The 20,076-nt window shown below is 45.1% G+C and overlaps 1 protein-coding gene across 2 annotated transcripts in view; it reads right to left on the bottom strand.

Annotated features, from left to right (window-relative positions):
* Window positions 1–20,076, bottom strand: part of scn1ba (sodium channel, voltage-gated, type I, beta a) — a 75,198-nt gene that overhangs the window by 13,350 nt on the left and 41,772 nt on the right. For both annotated transcript variants that reach the window (XM_034174173.1, XM_034174172.1), the window contains exon 2: window positions 7,681–7,847. In XM_034174173.1, coding sequence (XP_034030064.1) covers window positions 7,681–7,847 — 167 coding nt within the window. The remainder of the gene's footprint in view (window positions 1–7,680; window positions 7,848–20,076) is intronic.

Here is a 20,076-nt window from a genome sequence, read left to right as displayed (position 1 = left end):
GGAACAGTGGTTATGGCAAACGGCACAAAACGGCGCCACTCCTCCGACTTCTACACCAGCCACTAGCTGCGGGTATATCCCACTGCCCCAAACCTCAGCCACGCCGATGGCAGATGGCCAAAGGCGTGCTGAAGCCGGAGGTGGAACAGGGAATCAAAAAACACCCCCCCCCCCCCCCCCGGTGCAGAGGTTACCCGGGAAACGCCCAGTATAACCAAACTGCACCACTCCAGCAACGCCGACACTACGGCTCACCCGGCTGGAGCCAGAGGAGAAGAGAGGGAAGAAAAAGAAAATACCCCAAACCCCCCCCCCCCCTCCCGGGTGCAGAGGCTACCTGGGAAATGCCCAGCACAACCAAACTGCACCCCTCCAGCAACGCCGACACTACGGCTCACCCGGCTGGAGTCAGAGGAGAAGAGAGGGCACAACAAAAACAAAAAAAAGAAAAAAGAAAAAAAAACCCAAGTACCACCCCATCACCCCCCAGGGGACCGTCCCATCAAACCCTGGGGAGGTGAAACAAAAAGAAATAAAAAGAATGACTAACAGACCAACATACAGTTGTTTGGGTCCTTTTTTTTTTTTTTTTTCTTCTTAGACAGGCTGCAGGGTCACAACCCCAGACACAAACAGTGGAAAAAAAAAATAAATCCCACACAAAAACCAACTCAAAAAACACCCACACGAAATGAACTAACATAACAAATCAGTGACATATACCGTTAAGCTCAAACAAATCGAACACACCTGTTCTAACTTAAGAGCTTAACGGTAATGTGACTAAGTCACCAAAAGAGGGAGCCAAAGAGCTAAAAATGAAAAAAAACCCTTTGGTGACAGAAAACAAACGAGCTGCATCTCCGTGCGCAGCTGTGTGCAACACACAACCAAAATGTGCTCAACTAAATAACGGCGGAGCTGATACAACAGACGCAGTAGTTATCTTTATCCGGGGAAACGGGGCTACAACTGTAACACAGGAAGCTCAGCGACCCGTGCCACAGAGCTCCGCCGTGCGCGTGCACCCATTACAGACACACTCTTGCAGCTCCCGTTTAAACCTCTTATCCGGTCGGAGCGTGACGCGAAGCCGTCGCCAGTCACACTCCACCATGACCCACGGATAAGGCACAACACAGGAACATGGCTGCAAGACAGCACAAATCAGTATTCAGCAATGGGTTCTCAAACACGCACCATCCGGGCGGAGAGCACCCGCAACTGATCCGGATAACTTCTGAATGTCTGCTGCCGCCTTCCCGGCGCGTTACCGTCTCTGCTACCGCTGGGTCCGTGATGTTTGGCCAGAGACTACTGTTATGTGTCGGACGCAGCTCGGAGAACCGACCAGCGTTTGAAGGACCCAGTATGAAATAAGCAGAGCACGGTACAAAGGCTAACTGAATTTAATACATAACAGTGATACAAAACAACAAAAGAGTGTGCGGTCTGGCATGGTGGTGATACGGTGCGCTCCCAGCAGCGCTAACGGTCCGGAGCCAGAAGCTGTTCGGACCCAAGGACCCCGCCGACACCCCCCAGGTGGCCGCAACAAACCGAGTCTGTGAAAGAAGGAACCATTATGTGAGTCCACACTGTACACACAGAGAGACCACTCAAAGGTGTACATAAACAGCAAACACTTCCTGGCTTAATTACTAATCAGCTTCCCAACCTGCAGGCATGGAACATCCAGTTCACAAAACTCCACTGCAGTGGAAGCCGATACATGACTAACGTACAGCTCAATATAATAAGGTGTGAGGGACACCACATTTACTGACTGTATAAATGTTAGTCACAAAATCTAACGTACCTCAGGAAGTGTGCTGACGAGCGTGAGACCTCACCCCCTCCTCTTTCACAGACCGTGCATCAAACCCTGGACGTTCTCTGCATCCACTGATGATGAGATGGCTCCCGAGACGACGATCTCACCCGTCTGGTCACAAGGTCGAGTCTCTCGCAAATACACACTGTATACTCCAGTCTTAAATGCCACCATGTTCCAATCCATATAGATGCACCACAGCTGTGAGTCCTGACGAGCCGCAGGTGATCAGGGTGAGGTCCTGAGGAAAACCAAAAGACAGAAACAAAAAGGCAGCCAGGCCCCCCCAGCCATACAACAGAACAAATGGTTTGATCCTTCTTCTGGGAAAACTCCAACAGTTCTGTCGACTGTGAGATGAAACGAAACTGGAGTCTCAGAGGGTCAGTAGTGAGGTTTTTCCATTTTTATTCTGTTTTTCCTTTGGGACCTTTGACCTCTTCCACATTGACACTAGAATTAAGATTAGAATCCAAACTGCTGTGTTCTATCTTCTGCTCACCTGTATTCACGTGTCACATACTGAATAATAAATTTGGCCTGTTTTTGGATCAGGTCATGTTTATTTGCATGTGTGAATGACAAGAGAAAGCTGTGTTTTCTTCTCGGACAGTGGCAGGCGTCATAACAAATGATTTGGCAGCCTTGCTGTGATTAGTAATTAATCATATTTGAACTCATATGTATAAAGACTCAGACAGCCCGACCCCTGCTCTTCCTGGTGGATTATCCACATTGTAAGTGGCAAATGAAAGCTAATGGGATCTCTAAAGGTATATAGTATAATGGACTCTTTGGCTGCCTGGTGAGGACTTTTTAAGTGCTGTCTTCCAGCCAAGACAAAGTGGGTAAAAAAAATAAAATGCAGTCCATCATGAAAAATTCAAAAAAAATTCAAAGAATGATTCCATATTTTTTTCCCTCTGCTTGGTCTAAAAAAGTAACCGTTACTGACTGCCACAATTTTTTTTCTTGATTTCTTATAGTGTTTCTTAAAGCCAGAAAGTTGCCATTTGAAATTACTTTAGTTTTGTGTCATGTCTGTGATCTGCTTTTTTTCTACAAAATTAAACAACTGAATGAACATCCTCCGAGGCCGGTGATTCCATAATTTTTGCCAGGGGTTGTAAATAAAAGGCTCTTTCAACAGCAACTATTTTATTATTTTAAAAAAAGCTGTTTCATTTTATATTTTAACAATAAATGAACGGATCATTAAAAATGTCCACGAGTCAAAGTCAAAAGACATTTGCACAAGTAGAAGCTCTCCACTTATTGTGCTCAAATTCATATTTTAGAAATGACTCTGTCCTGATAACATTAAAGGCAATTACATATTTTGACGAAATTACAAGTTTAAATGACTATAAAAAAATTCATCATGAGGTTTATGTCACAGAAATCCTACTTTACAATCACACTAAGTCATTGTTAAATTATTTCCTTTTGCATTTATAATAAACATTTGTATTTATTTAGTGTTTGTTTTTCTGGTTGAAATGAGATATAAATAATCTACCACACTTAAAAAATATACAAGTTTCCATGTTATTTTATTTGTCTAAAAATAAATGTCTGAGGTTCACAAGAAATTATCTAATCTGAAATAACAGGTGGTTTTAATTTACAGATGAAAGGTTTCTAAAGAACCATTTATTGATTTGTTTAGCTATTTTAATTACAAGTGTTCTAAACTTTTTTTAACAGTAATTAGAAATTTTGAGGTAACAAACAACAACAAAAAAACATTTCCAATGATTTTTCTTCAGATAACTGCTCTCTAAATGAGCAGTCCTGTCACACGTTAATGTTTTGTTCAGATCAGTGGTTTCTGCACCAGTCGGATTGTTCCAATCCATTTTGTACAGATCAGTGGTTTCTGCCACGAGTCTTCCGTGTTTTGGCCCGACGCGTTGTTCCTATTGGACAACACGAAGGTACGTCACAGCTCATTGTCGAAAGTTGGTGCACCTCATCTCAACAGAACACCGGCTCTTGTGGTATGCAGGAGATCACTTGACCGAGGGTCTATACGTTCAAATAATAATTAAGAAAATACTGTCATCACTCTTTACTCTTAGTCAGTCTCTTACAACGGTGCAGCCTAAATACACGAGCTTTCCAGGAGCGCACCCAATTCATTACGCACGCTCAGAGGCACGTCTCCTGCGGTACGCACTTTTTTTGGGGGCGGGGGGGGGAGTGACCCCGCCCCCTGTGATAAACTCATTGCCCACTTAATATTTTTTTTCTGGCGCCGGGCCTGGGCTGATGCAATCACATGTGATTCAAATCCATATGGTTGTTGAAAAATAAAAAGGTCGGATCCTCTTCTAACAGACCTCGTATTTATTTAGCTTTTTTTTTTTTTTTTTTTTTTTTTTACCAACACTGGAGCAACTTAGCACACTTGGCACAAATGAGGCTGAATCAGGCTGAATGCCAAAAACAGCCAGAATTCGAGCCACAGTCATATACACAGTAAAATCACCAGTCAGTGTTAGTTAACACTGTCAGTGTTTGTTTTACACTAGTGATTTTACTGTGTAAGACAGGCATTTGCACAGCCATGTACGAATGCCGTATGAATACCCAGAATGTGGGTCGAAGGCGGCTCGAATGATTCGCGCACATTCAGCATTGCACATTTAGTGCAGCAGCTCCCGAATCCAGGTCGATTACCCAGAGTACAGGTCGAATGCGGACGCACTCACTCGCACTGTCTCTCCTACCCACCAGAGAGTCAGCTGTTTGTTGTGGGCACACAAGCAGGAAAGCGAGCAGCTGTGTATGAGCACGCACACACAACTAAGCGCTTGTGTGGCAGTTCACGCCCCCCCCCCCACCCCACACACACACACACACACACAGAGCATGGTGTTTGAAAGAACCAGCCACACGCATATGCAGCACTTCGATCAGCTGTTATCCTGGCTGGGCTGAAAGGTACAGGAGAGGCACAGGAGGCCATGACCTCGCCAGAGGCCTGTACATGGGCTGGACACCTCTAATTTCATATGGATGCGGCCATGGTGCCATCTACATCACTGTATTACGTTATTGATCCATATGTAATGATTACTGGCACATATCTGTCAAAAAGGGGAATAAATAAAAGTATAAAGATGATTGAGTGTTTGGCCACCTGTGCCCATAATGTGCCTTTCTGTCCAGCCCGGCTGCATGCTGGCTGTCGTGCACCGACCTGGTCCATCTGGATTCGTTCCTAGGCATACATGTCAACCTATACGGATTGTCCGTAAATTATACAGATTTTTCCGAGTTTCAGAGTCATACGTTGTACAAATAAAGTCTTACAGATATTCAGGGTTTTCTGTTGTAATTTTTTTTTTTACTGTTGTTTTTCTTAACTCTGCGGACTTTCGGCCAGCCGTCCACCATCTTTGTACTCCTCATAGAAGCTGTGTGACGACGTGCGCAATGTGAGTGTCCAATCGGAATTGGTTCACCGTCACATGGTTTTCTAATATCCAATCGTAGGGCAGAGCAGTCTCAGATGGTGGGGCCAAAGATTGTTAGGAGCAGTGATCTGTTACTCTGTGAGTTCTTGTTTCTGTAAAAACAGAACAGCTGTGTGACACTATATTTATGGGAAATATATTGAGTTTGTACAAAATACCTACAATGTACTTATAGACATTGATTTTATTGACAGCAAGCAATTTTACTGTGGAGCAAGAGGATTTAACTGTGGAGGACTTCCACCATAAAAGAGCCCATGGAGATCCCTGGTGTTGGACAAAAACCTAGTTATGTGATACCGCTATGCGGTTGTGTGTACTGTAATCGAGCAAGGGACTGTGAGACTGTGAGGGCTTAAATAATGGTCATGTGGTGATGTAATTAGTGGAACAAGACACAGGTGTCAGGGAAGGTTCTGGAAGGGGGCGTGACCAGGGAAGACAAAAGGTAAGTGCAAGAGAGTGAAGGCAGGAAAACACAGTGGAGTGATGAAAGTAACAAAGACACGTGAGCAAGTGCAAGAGCGGGAGTGAGCGAAAATACAAAGCAGACAGAAACAAAGTGTGAGACAAAAACACAATGGCTGGTGCAGTGATATGGAGTGGGAACATATTTGTGCGGGCGTGAAAGAAACATAGAACAATGAACAGAGCTAAAATAGAATCATATATAAATCAGACCAGACAGAACTAAGAAGATGGCAGTAAACAAAGAAATCAATTATCTTAAAACTATAACCTATACCTAAACTATAACTATTGTAATTGACTATTGTAATTCATTATTATCAGGTTGTCCTAAAAGTTCCCTGAAAAGCCTTCAGTTAATTCAAAATGCTGCAGCTAGAGTACTAACGGGGACTAGAAGGAGAGAGCATATCTCACCCATATTGGCCTCTCTTCATTGGCTTCCTGTTAGTTCTAGAATAGAATTTAAAATTCTTCTTCTTACTTATAAGGTTTTGAATAATCAGGTCCCATCTTATCTTAGGGACCTCATAGTACCATATCACCCCATTAGAGCGCTTCACTCTCAGACTGCAGGCTTACTTGTAGTTCCTAGGGTTTGTAAGAATAGAATGGGAGGCAGAGCCTTCAGCTTTCAGGCTCCTCTCCTGTGGAACCAGCTCCCAATTCAGATCAGGGAGACAGACACCCTCTCTACTTTTAAGATTAGGCTTAAAACTTTCCTTTTTGCTAAAGCTTATAGTTAGGGCTGGATCAGGTGACCCTGAACCATCCCTTAGTTATGCTGCTATAGACTTAGACTGCTGGGGGGTTCCCATGATGCACTGAGTGTTCTTTCTCTTTTTGCTCTGTATGCACCACTCTGCATTTAATCATTAGTGATTGATCTCTGCTCCCCTCCACAGCATGTCTTTTTCCTGGTTCTCTCCCTCAGCCCCAACCAGTCCCAGCAGAAGACTGCCCCTCCCTGAGCCTGGTTCTGCTGGAGGTTTCTTCCTGTTAAAAGGGAGTTTTTCCTTCCCACTGTCGCCAAGTGCTTGCTCACAGGGGGTCGTTTTGACCATTGGGGTTTTTACGTAATTATTGTATGGCCTTGCCTTACAATATAAAGCACCTTGGGGCAACTGTTTGTTGTGATTTGGCGCTATATAAATAAAATTGATTGATTGATTGATAACCGGAGTGAGATGGATCAAAATATAAAAGTGAATGCAATAAACAATGGTGAGATAACAGTATAAACTAAGACTAAATAATGAACAGAATGACAACAGCCAGTGACTATAAGATATAAATAAATGGACTTAACAGATAAATAATAAATGGAACATAATCAGAGATAAATAATGACCAATATCTGTGACAAAAGCAAAATACCAGAAATGTGATAAACCGAACTGTAGACCAAAGCATAAATGAACAGAAACAAACTAGGACTGAAGTGACTAAGTGAATATGATTGACAAATACCAGGAAAACAGAAACAAAACTAATGATAACATAAGCATGACAACCTGACATGAACATGAAACAAGACCAGACATAACCTAAGCGGGACTATACATGACTAAAAGACAAAAGGCTCAGAACATGAAAGAGGAAAAAACAAAGTCCAGAATCAGAACAGCTGGCCCAAATGGGCCAGATCATGACAGTAACATCCAGAATGACCATGATATCACACATTCATTGTCAGTCCACCTCATGTGTCAGAGGATGTATATGTATTATCATGGCTGTTAGACCCCGTACAGATGGTTGCACTGCGCGTCAGCACGTCACGGAGATACACACACACACACAAACAAATAAAAGCTAAGTTCCCAAGACTTGCTGATGACTTGTGAACATCTGAGGTCTCTGAACTTTTCTGTCATCATTTGTTTCTGTACTCACGTGAGAGAACTCTTCTTCGTCTGCAGCCTTGAAGAACCAGTCTACTATGGCGATGGCGGACACCTCGCTCCTCATCTTACAGGAGATGCAGCCCAGTTTGAAGCCTTCGTAGGCCACGGCCTCTGTGTCTGAGTCCACCTCCACACACACTCCGTGGCACAGAGATGCTGCAGCACCAAGAGGACAGAGAAAACAGAAACGTCCTGTGCAGGTCTACATGCAGGTCACAGGGTTCAGATGTTCCAGCCAGGTTGAGATTGGTACACAAGCAGAGTTCTGGTACTACTACTATCTTACTACTCGCAGGCAAATACTTTGCAAAACAATTTTAGCTCATGGAACTTTTTGTATTTGCGTGCTTGTCTCCAATGCTCATTGCATGCTGTTATTTATGTTTCTTGTATCGATCATAGCCTTTTGTTTTCTTGCATTTTATTTTATTTCCACTCATGTCCATTTTACAACTTTTTGAAGTTTGATTCATTTGATGTTTTACTTTGTGTTTGCATATGATCAATTTGAGAAGCTGAGGGGAAATAAAGGGTTTGCAGTAAGCGATACTATTTGCATACTGCCAATTGGTATTTGAGCTAAAATCATATATAGAAGCGTGAGTCTATATATGTCATCATCATCATCATCATCATCATGACACATACTCGTCATCGGCCCGGAGTTACACACCTGTAACTCCAACTGTTTCTTTCTCACACTGCACCTTGCAGCTTCCACTGAGGCCTCAGCTTCGCCCTCAACCAATGATCGTGCTCTATTCTCAACTTTGACCTCTGGGGGAGAGTTTGTTTTGAATGGGCAGTGAGGAGAAGGACAGGAAACACACTGTTCAGAGGAACTCGGAGCAATTGTTCGGTGAGAGTTACACTCAATATTTGCATAGAACTTTCTGAGATCTGAATACTGCAGCATCACTGTGAACGTGAAAGTATATTATAAGTAAAAATACTGCCACACTGCAGCTAAGGTGGATATGGAGGAGAAGGAAAGGCAGAGTTAGCACAGGCTTCCACAACAACACAGACATTATTTACTTATTTACACAAAAACATAAGGAGATGAGGAGGATGCAGGAGGGAGGAGGTTCACTGGTGCACTGGAAAAAGAGGCAGAGAAAAAGAGAAAGTAAGGAAGAAGCAAAAAACAATTAGATGACTCAAAAGGAGTCATTACATCAGACTTTCAAAACCAAACAGACATCACCTCTGCTGCTCCCACCAGTGACCAACTCTGAACTGATTGTGAACCAAACTGACCCAAGTTCTGTTCTTTGGTCGAGTATGCAAGCATGAATATCGGCAGTACATCTTTGCATGTCTGCGCATCATAGAAAGCATGGATTTTAGTCTTGATTCAGAAAAGCCAAACTCAGCTTCTGCAATCAGCATGTCCACTGATTTCACAAAGATCACAGCTTTGTCCACAAAGTGAACATCAGCGGGTGTTTACTCACTGAAAAAGGCAACTGAATCACTGAACTCAGTGAACATACCCAACATCCAGTCCATGTAAGCACTGCACAGAGCAGGAGCATTAGCTACAAAAGCAGTTGGCGTTTGGAGCATGATGGGTGTTCCTGGGGCGTGGCCAGCTCATGGTTACTTGCCGTTCATGAGCACAATGTTTAATAGATTATAAATGACAGGGCTGAGTTTTTCCTCCATGCTCGGCTATTTAACAGAACCAAAGTTCATTTGATTTGTTGCAGTCCAATGTCTTTCACAGTGAATTTTCTTGCTGACTTTTACAAAATACAGATTTATATAGAAATACAGCTGTTTTGGAGTGTTTTCCACCATCTTGGATTATTTGGTTTGAAGGAGCACCCTGCATCATGCTGCCTTCCCTCAGATTGGCAGTCATCGTGTTGTGTTCCTCAGAATTGCATAAAATAGCCTTTTTACCTGGCAGCATGGTGGAATGGTGGTTAGCACTGTTGCCTCACAGCAAAAAAGTCATGGGATCGATTCCCACCTGTGGCCTTTCTGTGTGGAGTCTGCATGTTCTCCCATTGTTTTCTGTGGGTTCTCTCCAGGTGCTCCGGCTTCCTCCCACATCCAAAAGACATGCAGGTTGAGTGGATTAGAAACTTTAAATTGTCCATAGGGTTGCATGTGAATGTGTTTGTTTGTCTATATGTGGCCCAGCGACAAACTGGCATCCTGTCCAGGGTGAACCCCACCTCACGCCCTATGACTGCTGGGATAGACTCCAGCCCCCCATGACCCTTAACTGTAGTAAGCAGTTAAAGATGAGTCAATGAGGAGTGGTGCTGAGAAGGATTTTCTTCAAAAGAAGATGCAGAATTTCAGTTAGTGTATGGCAGAAGCCGAGAGACTCAAAGCCTCTGTCTTCCTGCATGAAAGTCCTTTTCTGTTTCACTCATCACAAAGCTGGTTGGTGGTTCTGAAAAACGGCCATTTTTACAATAGCCACAGAAGCCTAAAACTCCTTCTGAGGTACCTTGGGTGTCTTTCCAGATTTATTATAGAATACTATGCAGTTTGTATTTCATAATGATCCTTACATTCAGTCTGTCCAATTATCATGTTCATACACCAACACCAGGTCATACTCCCATACTTGACTTGATACCACACACCACAAAACTGGTTTACTGTTTACTATTATTATTATGCTGGTTTGCAAATGTTGTTGTTTTTTCTGAATTCCTTGGGGTTCTATTTCATTCCTCCTAACCGCCAGAGGGCGGTGCTTTAGCACCTGGATAACTACATGTGTGCAAGCACAGAGAGGTCGAGAATATATACTAACAAAGTCATGCCATTGTATGTGACCTAGGTGACATCACTGGTTGTCTTTATATGCCAGACGCACCCAGTGCTCGCTTCTTTTCTACATTCTTGCATTCTTGTGCTGCATTCACACCGGGCGCGATCAGATGCCACAAATTTGCGGGGGTCTTGTGGCGACGGACGCGCCTCCTTCGCCCGGTGTGTCGCTCTGCTTTTGCTGCTTAAATTCGCCCCGGTGCGTCATCAAATAGGAGGAGCTTCCATTCGCTCGCCGGCTCCGGTTTTCAGTCAAGTTAACATGACGGACCTTGATCACACGGAGCGAGTTGTTGTGGAAAGCTCCAAATACAGGGAGTATCATTATTTGCTGCAGGAGCTGCGTCTGGATGATGGCAGCTTTCAGCGGTCCTTCCACCTCTGCGGGACCCAGTTTGAGGACCTCCTATCCCGTTCACGCGCGCACATGTAAACAATTTTTAAAAAAGAAACTCTGCTGCTTGCTGTGGGGCTGTTCCTCGTTCTTTCCCAAAAAACTGTCATAACTGTGTTTAGAAACCAGTCACCATTTGTTTTATTATACATCTGTGTAGTTAATTAATAAAATATTCTCCACAGAGGATTCGCTCGCGCGCGCACGTAAAATAAAAAGAAAAAGAAACTCCGCTCCCCGCTGCTGTGGGGATGCTGCTCGCTCCAAAAACTCTGTCATAATTGTGAAATAAAGGACAAAAGAGACATAAGTCTTGCTCACAGGCTGCTACCAGAGACAGGACATGTTCACATCTTCAGTCAAACTCCAGACATCTCCACGTCACTACATATTCAGTCCCTGATTGGTCATTGCGGCGCAACGAGATGAAGAAGTTCAGATTTTTCAACTTGGGGAGGAGGGCAACGCGACGTGATGCAACGCAATATCGCGCCACAAACGCTCCGATCGCTCAAAATCGCTTCACTCGCGTCGCTTCATTCGCGTCCATCGCGTTGCGCTGCGTGACTTGGCACCAAAACGTGTCATTCCATAGGGATTACATGTCAACCTGTCGCTGCTGTCGCTCATGTCACACCCGGTGTGAATGCAGCATTAGAGGTTGAGAATGCATTTAGCTGCGACTGCCGCTCTCGCTTGTAGCCTCGCAACCCACCTTTGGTTGGAGCTACGTGCACTCCACACGTCCTCCAGAGGCTGCGAGACACAGCTTCACCGTTTATTGTATTCTTTAACTGATGCCTGTCGTGAGTACACCTTCCTAAACGCCGGGTGCGTGCCTTCACCGCTGCCCTGCTGTGTATTTTCCTCTGTGCACATTAGCTGTGTTGTTATGACGAAAGCTGGCTACTTGTTTAGTTGTGTCACTAATCCCGTTAACTATGTGGTAGTGTGTGTATCAGAACCAGTATAGTGTACTGTCTTGGGCTTGCCGTGAGTGTTTTCCACTCCTTGAAGTACTTCGTCTGCGCTGCCGCCATTTTGCTGTTTAACAGCTCCGCTAGCAGCTAGTGTTGTCATCGTTGCTGTAAGTAACTTAGAACTTGGTCTGTGAGTATTTCAGCTGTGTGCATTGTGTTATTGCTGTGGCTGTGAGTGTTTCACACTCCGTGCCTTGTATTAACTTTTACACTGTGAGTGCTTTACGCTCCGTGCCTTGTATTAGCTTTTACGCTGTGAGTGCTTCACACTCCATGCGTTGTATTAGCTTTTACGCTGTGTTTCACGCTCCGTGCGTTGTATTAACTTTTACACTGTGAGTGCTTTACGCTCCGTGCCTTGTATTAGCTTTTACGGTGTGAGTGTTTCACGCTCCGTGCATTGTATTAACTTTTACGCTGTGAGTGCTTCACGCTCCGTGCCTCGTTCCAAGTCTACGGCTGTGAGTGCTTCACGCTCAGTGCCTCATGTCAAGTCTACGGCTGTGAGTGCTTCACGCTCCGTGCCTCGTGTCAAGCCTACAGCTGTGAGCACTTCACGCTCTGTGCCTTGTGTTAGCATTATGCTGAGAGTGATTCATGCTCCGTGCCTTGTGTTACTATTTACACTGTGTGTGATTCACGCTTTGTCTTTCTATCTGTAACTGTCAGGGCTTGCGTTAGCCATCTGCATGCAGTTTACAATGTTGACAGGGCCTTTGTTGCATGGCTGTAGTACCTGTTTGGCTCCCTTGAGCCCAGATGATGGTCATATGTTTTGCCCCTCGTGTCTTCGGATCGGACACCTGAGGGAAGCCCTGATTGGCGATGCCTGCCTTAATTGTGCCAGCATGCTACTGGCAGAGAGGTCTGCTAGACTTGCGGCATTGGAAAGTGGAATGTCTAGTGCGACTTTGGCCTCCAGCCCCAGGAAGGAACCAAAGCACCGTAAATGCCCACATGCAGGAGCCCCTTCTGCTAAGAAGGTTACTCATGACCATGCTTTGGCTGAAAAGGTCGAAACATTGACTTCTGAGTTTGCTCAGATTAAGTTCTTGCTTCTGAATCTACAGCCTAGGGATGCTGTGACAGTTCCTGTTGTCCCTAATGAGGCTGATCAGACCGATGTAGTTACTCAGCAGGAGGAAGATGTCATGTCTATTGCTGCGACTGATTCCTTGTATATAACAAGTGATATAAACTGTGTGGAGGATCAGGATGAGAGGGGTCTCTCTCCAAGCCATTCACTAGTGGGCTCTCGCACCTCTGAGGCAGAGTCCCTGCCGCAAACCAGACCTGGACTATCCTTTGTCAAGCAAGCTGTTCATTTGGCTTTATCCAGGCTTGGGGTCGACAATCCCCCTGCAGAAACCACCGCTTCAAGTGCCTTTTTCAAAGTCACTCAGAAGCCTGAGTTCAACGTTCCAGTTTCGCAACCATATATCAAGGAGCTCCACCGATGTTGGGCAGACCCCAAATCATTGACCTATCTATCGCAGGACTGCAGAGCCCTTAGTTCTATGTGTGATTCCGCGCAGTACGGTCTGAACCGTATGCCCGCCGTTGACGGCATTATTGAGAACCTGGTTGTGGCTCCGGCTGATGCTGCTCGGCCGGATGCCCGCTGCCCACGACCTCAGTGTAGGGTCACTGATGACCTCCTCACCAAAACCTATGACATAGCTGCTTGCATTGGTCACCTAGGCAACTCACTGTCCCATTTAGCCCTTGCCCTCTCAAAGTCTTTGAGGGAGGCAGAGGTTGATGATGCTATGCAAAGTCTTAGTGATGCCTCACTCCAAACCTTTGCTTATATGTCCAGAGAGCTTGGCAGACTGATGTAAACCCTTACCATCACTAGACGTCAGGTGTGGCTTGCGCAGTCTGCCCTGTCCAAATCCTGCAGAGGCACACTCCGTTCACTGCCGGTTCTTCCAGGCCAAGTATTTGGACCTGCGACCCAACAAACTTTGGAGCATGCTGTTGAGGCTAGTAAATCTTGGTGACAGTTTGTTGACCTACACCGGTCTTCCAGACCTCAGCCAGTCAGACGTGCTACAGCTTTTTACTCTACATCCAGGCTCCCACCTACTCCCAGAGCTGCACGTGCTTTTGCAGTTGAGGGCCAGCTCTCTCAGTGGCCTGCCTTTCGGGAGCCTACTGGCAGACCCCCGAGAACTGAACGGTTTCACAGAGCTTCCAGTGATCGCACCCAGAGGTCCTCAGGGATGCCAGGCAGAGGTGGTCGGGTCTGACTGCCAACGTTTGGCCCCCAGCCGTTTTTCACGAAATCATCTCAGCCACTTGGAGGCTCAAGTTTAAGACCCATGGGTCATTTCAACCTTGTTCGAGCGTTACAGAATTCAGTTCAGATGTCCTCCTCCAAAGTTCAATGGGGTGAGGATGACTGTTGTTTCCGACTCTGTGCAGTCTTCCATCGTACAACGGGAGATTTTGGAACTCCTGGAGAAGGGGGCCATAGAGCCAGTTCACAGTTCAGACCAGCTCAGGGGGTTCTATTCAATTTACTTCCTTGTTCCAAAGAAGGATGGCAGCTTTCGTCCTATCCTCGATCTCTGATGTCTGAATCATTATCTCAAGGTGCTGTAGTTTCACATGCGCCGCACAGTAGACATCCTTCAAGCTATCACACCAGGAGACTGGTTCACAAGTGTCAACTTAAAGGACACCTATTTCCATGTGCCAGTGGCGCCTCGTCACAGGCAGTTTCTCCTCTTTGTTTTCGAGAGTCAGGCATACCAGTTCAGGGTGCTTCCTTTCGGCCTCCCTCTCGCCCCTCGTACATTTACCAGATATATGGCTGCAGCACTAGCCCCACTGCAAGCTCTTGGATTAAGAATCCTATCCTACTTAGACAATTGGCTTGTCTGCGCTCCGACTCAAATTTAAATTCAAATTTATTAATTTATATAGCGCCAATTCACGACAAAATCGTCTCAAGGCGCTTCACAACATAAAAAACAATTAAAAATTTAAAACACAATAAAAACAACCATAAAAAAAGACAGCAGTAAAAGAATACAAGATTAAAAACACATCATAACACTAATGATAAAACAGGGAAAATAAATGAGTCTTTAAACGTGATTTAAAGGTCTCCACAGTGTCCGACTGCCGAATGTGTGCCGGCAGATCGTTCCACAGAGCTGGGGCACGATAGGAAAAAGCTCTCTGACCGGCAGACTTTTTAATTCACCCTGGTACGACGTCAACCATGCAAGAGCAGTTCCAGTAATCCCAAAGTGATTCTCCAGCCTATTGAGTAGAATATGGTAATCCACAGTGTCAAATGCAGCACCAGGACCGTAGTGATATCCGAGTCCATTGCTCACAAAAGGCTCAGGAGCAGGCGCACAATGACACAGCTCTTCTACTGAACCATGTCTCTCAGTTAGGACTCACAGTGAACTTTACAAAGAGTTCTCTTGTTCCCAGTCAACAAACGACCTTCATCTGCATTGCCATCAACTCCCTGACTATGACTGCATCGCCATCCCCACAGAGAGTGGACGATGTACTTCATCTCGTCTCACACATTCAATGGGCTGTGACGCTGCCTTTTGGTTTGCTGCTCCGGTTGATGGGCAAATTGACTGCAATGTCACTAGTGGTACCTTTGGGACTTCTGTTCTTGCATCCCTTACAGATTTGGATCAACAACCTAGGCCTCAACTCAAAGTTGCATCAGCACAGGCTTGTACGACTCTCCAACCAGTGCCTTCTGCATCTCAGACCCTGGGGAACGTGGACTTCATCTGCAAGGGTGTCCCTCTAGGCTCCGTCCCTTCTCATCGAGAGGTGGTTGTTACAGATGCATCACTCAAAGGTTGGGGGGCCGTGTAGAATCACAGTATGGTGAGAGGTGTCTGGAGTTGTCAGGAGAGACTTCAACACATAAACGTGCTGGAGCTTTGCGCTGTGCGACTGGCTCTCAAGCATTTCCTCCCGGCCCTGAGAGGAAGACATGTTCTTGTCTGGTTGGACAACACGTCCACAGCCTATCACATAAACCATCAGGGGGGCACCAGATCCAATCAGTCATTGGCAGAAACTCGGAGGCTTCTCTTAAGGGCGTTGCCTCGCCTTCAACGTGTCAGAGCAGTCCATCTGCCCGGCGTACAGAACAGTGCTGCGAATTTACTCTCCAGACAGAAACCACCACCGGGAAAGTGGAGACTGAACCCGATTGTGGTCCAGATGATCTGGCAGAAGTATGGTGTAGCGGAAGTGGACCTCTTCGCTTCAAGCACCTCGACACATTGCCCACGGTGGTACTCCCTCTCGGAACCAGACAGCCTGATGGGGCAGGATGCATTGGCTCACCCGTGGCCGGATTGCCTCCTTTATGCCTTCCCTCCTCTCCCACTGTTAATGTTGACACTGCATAGGATAGACCAGAGCAGCCACAGGGTGCTGCTGGTTTGCTCCGTTCTGGCCGGGGAGGATTTGGTTTCCCATGATTTACAAACTCCTTGAGGGGAAACCTTGGGCTCTCCTGGAGAGGAAGGATTTGTTGTCACAGCTACAGGGGAGGATTTGGCACCCTCACCCAGAACGCCTTCATCTGTATGTATGGCCATTGAGGGGCCGGACTCCTTGTTAAGTTCTTGTGACCAGGCTGTTGTTCAGACTACCCTTAATTCACGTGCTGCTTCTACCAGGGCTTTGTATGACAACAGATAGAAGCTGTTTGCGCAGTGGTGTGAGGACCAAAAGGGGGTTCCGAAAAGAAGCGAGCGCTGGGTGCGTCTGGCATATAAAGACGACCAGTGATGTCACCCAGATCACATCCAATGGCGTGACTTTGTTGGTATATATTCTCAACCTCTCTGTGCTTGCTCACATGTAGTTATCCAGGTGGTAAAGCACCGCCCTCTGGCGGCCATCAGGAATTCATAGAACCGTAGTTACATTCGTAACTCTCGATCTAAAGAGAGCTGAAAACCTTATTTTGTTGCACTGTGTCTATTCTATTCTATTCTACTCTATTCTATATAATGCCTAAATAGATCCTTGTCATTTGATTAGTGGTTTGTATGTCACGTGATATGGATTATTCATATCATTTGCCACTATGTTCCATTTAGCGTTCAATTTTGGGGCTATATGTTTTGTGCTATTGCACGCCATGACAACAGTGCACGTTCACACGAGCGGCAATGGCGCTTGGGTTAAAAACAGACATGGCAGGGTTTGTTTTATCGACTGTGCTTATTCTTGTAACACACACACACAAACAAATCCAGTACGCTGTAAACCATCTGGAGGCATTTGCAGTATTCACTGGGACATCGCTACCTGAAGAAGAAGTGCTGTTGGATTAAGAGCTTGAATATTCTATCCTTGACTGAGGAAAGCAGACGGCAGTATGTACACAAAGAAGTCAATACATGGCATCAGGTACAGACTACATCGTCAGGATTGTTAGGCGTTATATAAAACAAATAATGAATGTTTTTTCATTCATTCAATGGAACAAATATTTAATTCAGTGAAAGATGGAATGTTCCATTCAACTCAGCTGTGGCTCGTTGAATGGTACATTCCAGCTTTCACCTCATGTAATATTTGTACCATTGAACTCATAAACATTCATTATTTGTATTCTATTCTGCTCCATTCTAGTCTAGTCCTTACTGGCCATAGAAATGGCTGTAATTTCTGAAAGATTACTGAATTAAACTTGAAAGTCTGACATACAAGTACATCCTAATTGTTTCATTTCGACTCCATTGCATTGTTGTACAGAAGCAAAATGACATCACTGTCTAAATATGTATGGACCTGCATATTTGTCTCTGTTCCATAAATTTGACTGTGTGTGTTGCAAACTGCAGCCGTTGATGTTGTTGCTAATCCTGAGCTGCGAGCAGAGGTTGGCCAAAGGTCGCTGAAAAACTCACAGGAAAATCATTCTTGCTATTTAGATACGAGAGTGTAAACATTAATACGCAAAAGATCTTTTCACCAAAGTTTGCAAGACAATTTTACAACTTCACCTAAAAGGACAGAGTGGAAGAAAAGGAAAGACAAAGAGAGACAGACATGTAAAAGATGTTTCATGCAGGAAAAGACACACGTGTTTGAAAAGAAAAAGGGATGGGACCTGCAAGACAGACAGAGGAGACACATTACAGCAACAACACAACAAGCTGCACAAATGATAAGGATGTCCAGAAACAAAGCTGTGTGGGTGAAGAACAGAAGGGATAAAGAATAACAGATCAACATCTAACAGCACAGACAGAAATCCTGAAGGAGGACGTGAAGCAGCAACAGACTTGTGCAAGGTGAGCAGACACTGACTGTCCACAGCTGACACAGCAGGTTAGGACCACGCTGACAGCAGGTTAGGACCACGCTGACAGAGAGACAAACACACCAGCAGACAGGAAAGGAGCTGCACATCCAAACAGACTCAAGGAATGTGGAAGTGTCACAGCAGCCATTCTCACTACCAGCACCAAGGCAAACAGTGCCTCCGACATCCAAGTGCATTACGCAATCTGGGGACTGAGGTTCAGGATTATGTAAGGGATATTCTACAAATCACAGATTAAGAGGTGTTTTCCCTCTTCATGAGCTGCTGTCTAATTAATTCCTCTTATCATATCATGCAGTTACATACAGCATCCAGAAAGTTTTTCCACATTTTGTTATGTTACAGCCTTGTTCCAAAATGGAGTAAATTCATTTTTCTCTCAAATTCTTCTCACAACACCCCATAATGACAACATAAAGTTGCAAATTTATTAAAAATAAACTAAAAAAAATCACGTGTACATAAGTATTCATACCCTTTGCTCAATACTTTGTTGATGCACCTTTGGCAGCAATTACAGTCTCATGTCTTCTTTAATATGATGCCACAAGCTTGGTGCACCTATCTTTGGGCAGTTTTGCCAATTTCTATTTGCTGCATCTCTTAAGCTCCATCAGGTTGGATGGGAAGCGTTGGTGCACAGCCATTTTCAGTTCTCACAAGAGATCTTTAATTGGTTTGAGGTCTGGGCTCTGGCTGGGCCACTCAAGGACATTCACAGAGTTGTCCTGAAGCCACTCCTTTGATATCTTGGCTGTGTGCTTCGGGTCATTGTCCTGCTGAAAGATGGACCATTACCCCAGTCTGAGTTCCAGAGCACTCTGGAGCAGGTTTTCATCCAGATTGTCTCTGTACATTGCTATATTCATCCTACCCTCAATCCTGACTAGTCTCCCAGTTCCTGTCGCTGAAAAACATCCCAACAGCATGATGCTGCCACCACCATGCTTCAAGGTAGGGATGGTGCCTGGATTCCTCCAAATATGACACCGGGCATTTATGTCAAAGAGTTCAATCTTTGTTTCATCAGAAAATTTTGTTTCTCATACAAGAAAACAGATTAAAACTGTGCCATCTCCTGACTTGTCTGAAGAAACCGGTCAGGAAAAGTAATGATTTGTATTATAAATGTTTCCATTATTGAGTCTGTCCAATTACTTATGACCTCTGAAAATGGGCAATGCAAAAATGGCTGCAGTAGGGCTGCACAGTCTCATTTGAACCCGTGTGATATCGCAAGATTTGACCACATCCGGGGACAGCTGGCATGAACACGGCAGAGACTAATCCCTGGGCGGAGTGTGGGAGTTTCAGCACAAACCATTCAGCCCGGCTCAGTAAACTTAAAAGCATGCTCGCCATCATCTTGCAGACACGCCGGTTTAAAACGGTTTCCACTCAAACCCCCATCCTACGGATGACTTGTGCTGATTTGCCCACCCTCCGCCCAGGGATTAGTCTCTCTCCACAAACAGCATCACTCCTAAAGGAAAAATGGTATACTAGTTTGTTTTCAGCTGCAATCACCGAAACAGTTGCAAAATGTGCAGGGGTTTTTTTGGTTCTGAGTGGACAAGGGAAGACGAGGCAAATGGGAGAGGTCGTGTCAGTGAGTGTTAGCCTACACAGCTAACTAGAGTTGCTGCGTTCTCTCGCCTGCACAACCACCTCAACACATTTGAGCTCTGGGTCATAAACAAACCGCAACACATGTCCACTTTCCACCGCATCTGTCGTGGTGGGGGTTTTGTTTGATGCTGTGTTCTGTTTTATTTAGTACTCAGTTCTTGTGTGATTCTTTCTGGGGTTTTCTGGTTTGTGTTTCTTTGTCTGCACACTCTTGACTTTTGGTGTTCAGATTCAGATTCAATGTAT

Source organism: Thalassophryne amazonica, chromosome 7 (genome assembly GCF_902500255.1).
Source record: "Thalassophryne amazonica chromosome 7, fThaAma1.1, whole genome shotgun sequence".
Lineage (NCBI taxonomy): Eukaryota > Metazoa > Chordata > Actinopteri > Batrachoidiformes > Batrachoididae > Thalassophryne > Thalassophryne amazonica.
This window is presented reverse-complemented; position numbering and strand designations above follow the sequence as displayed.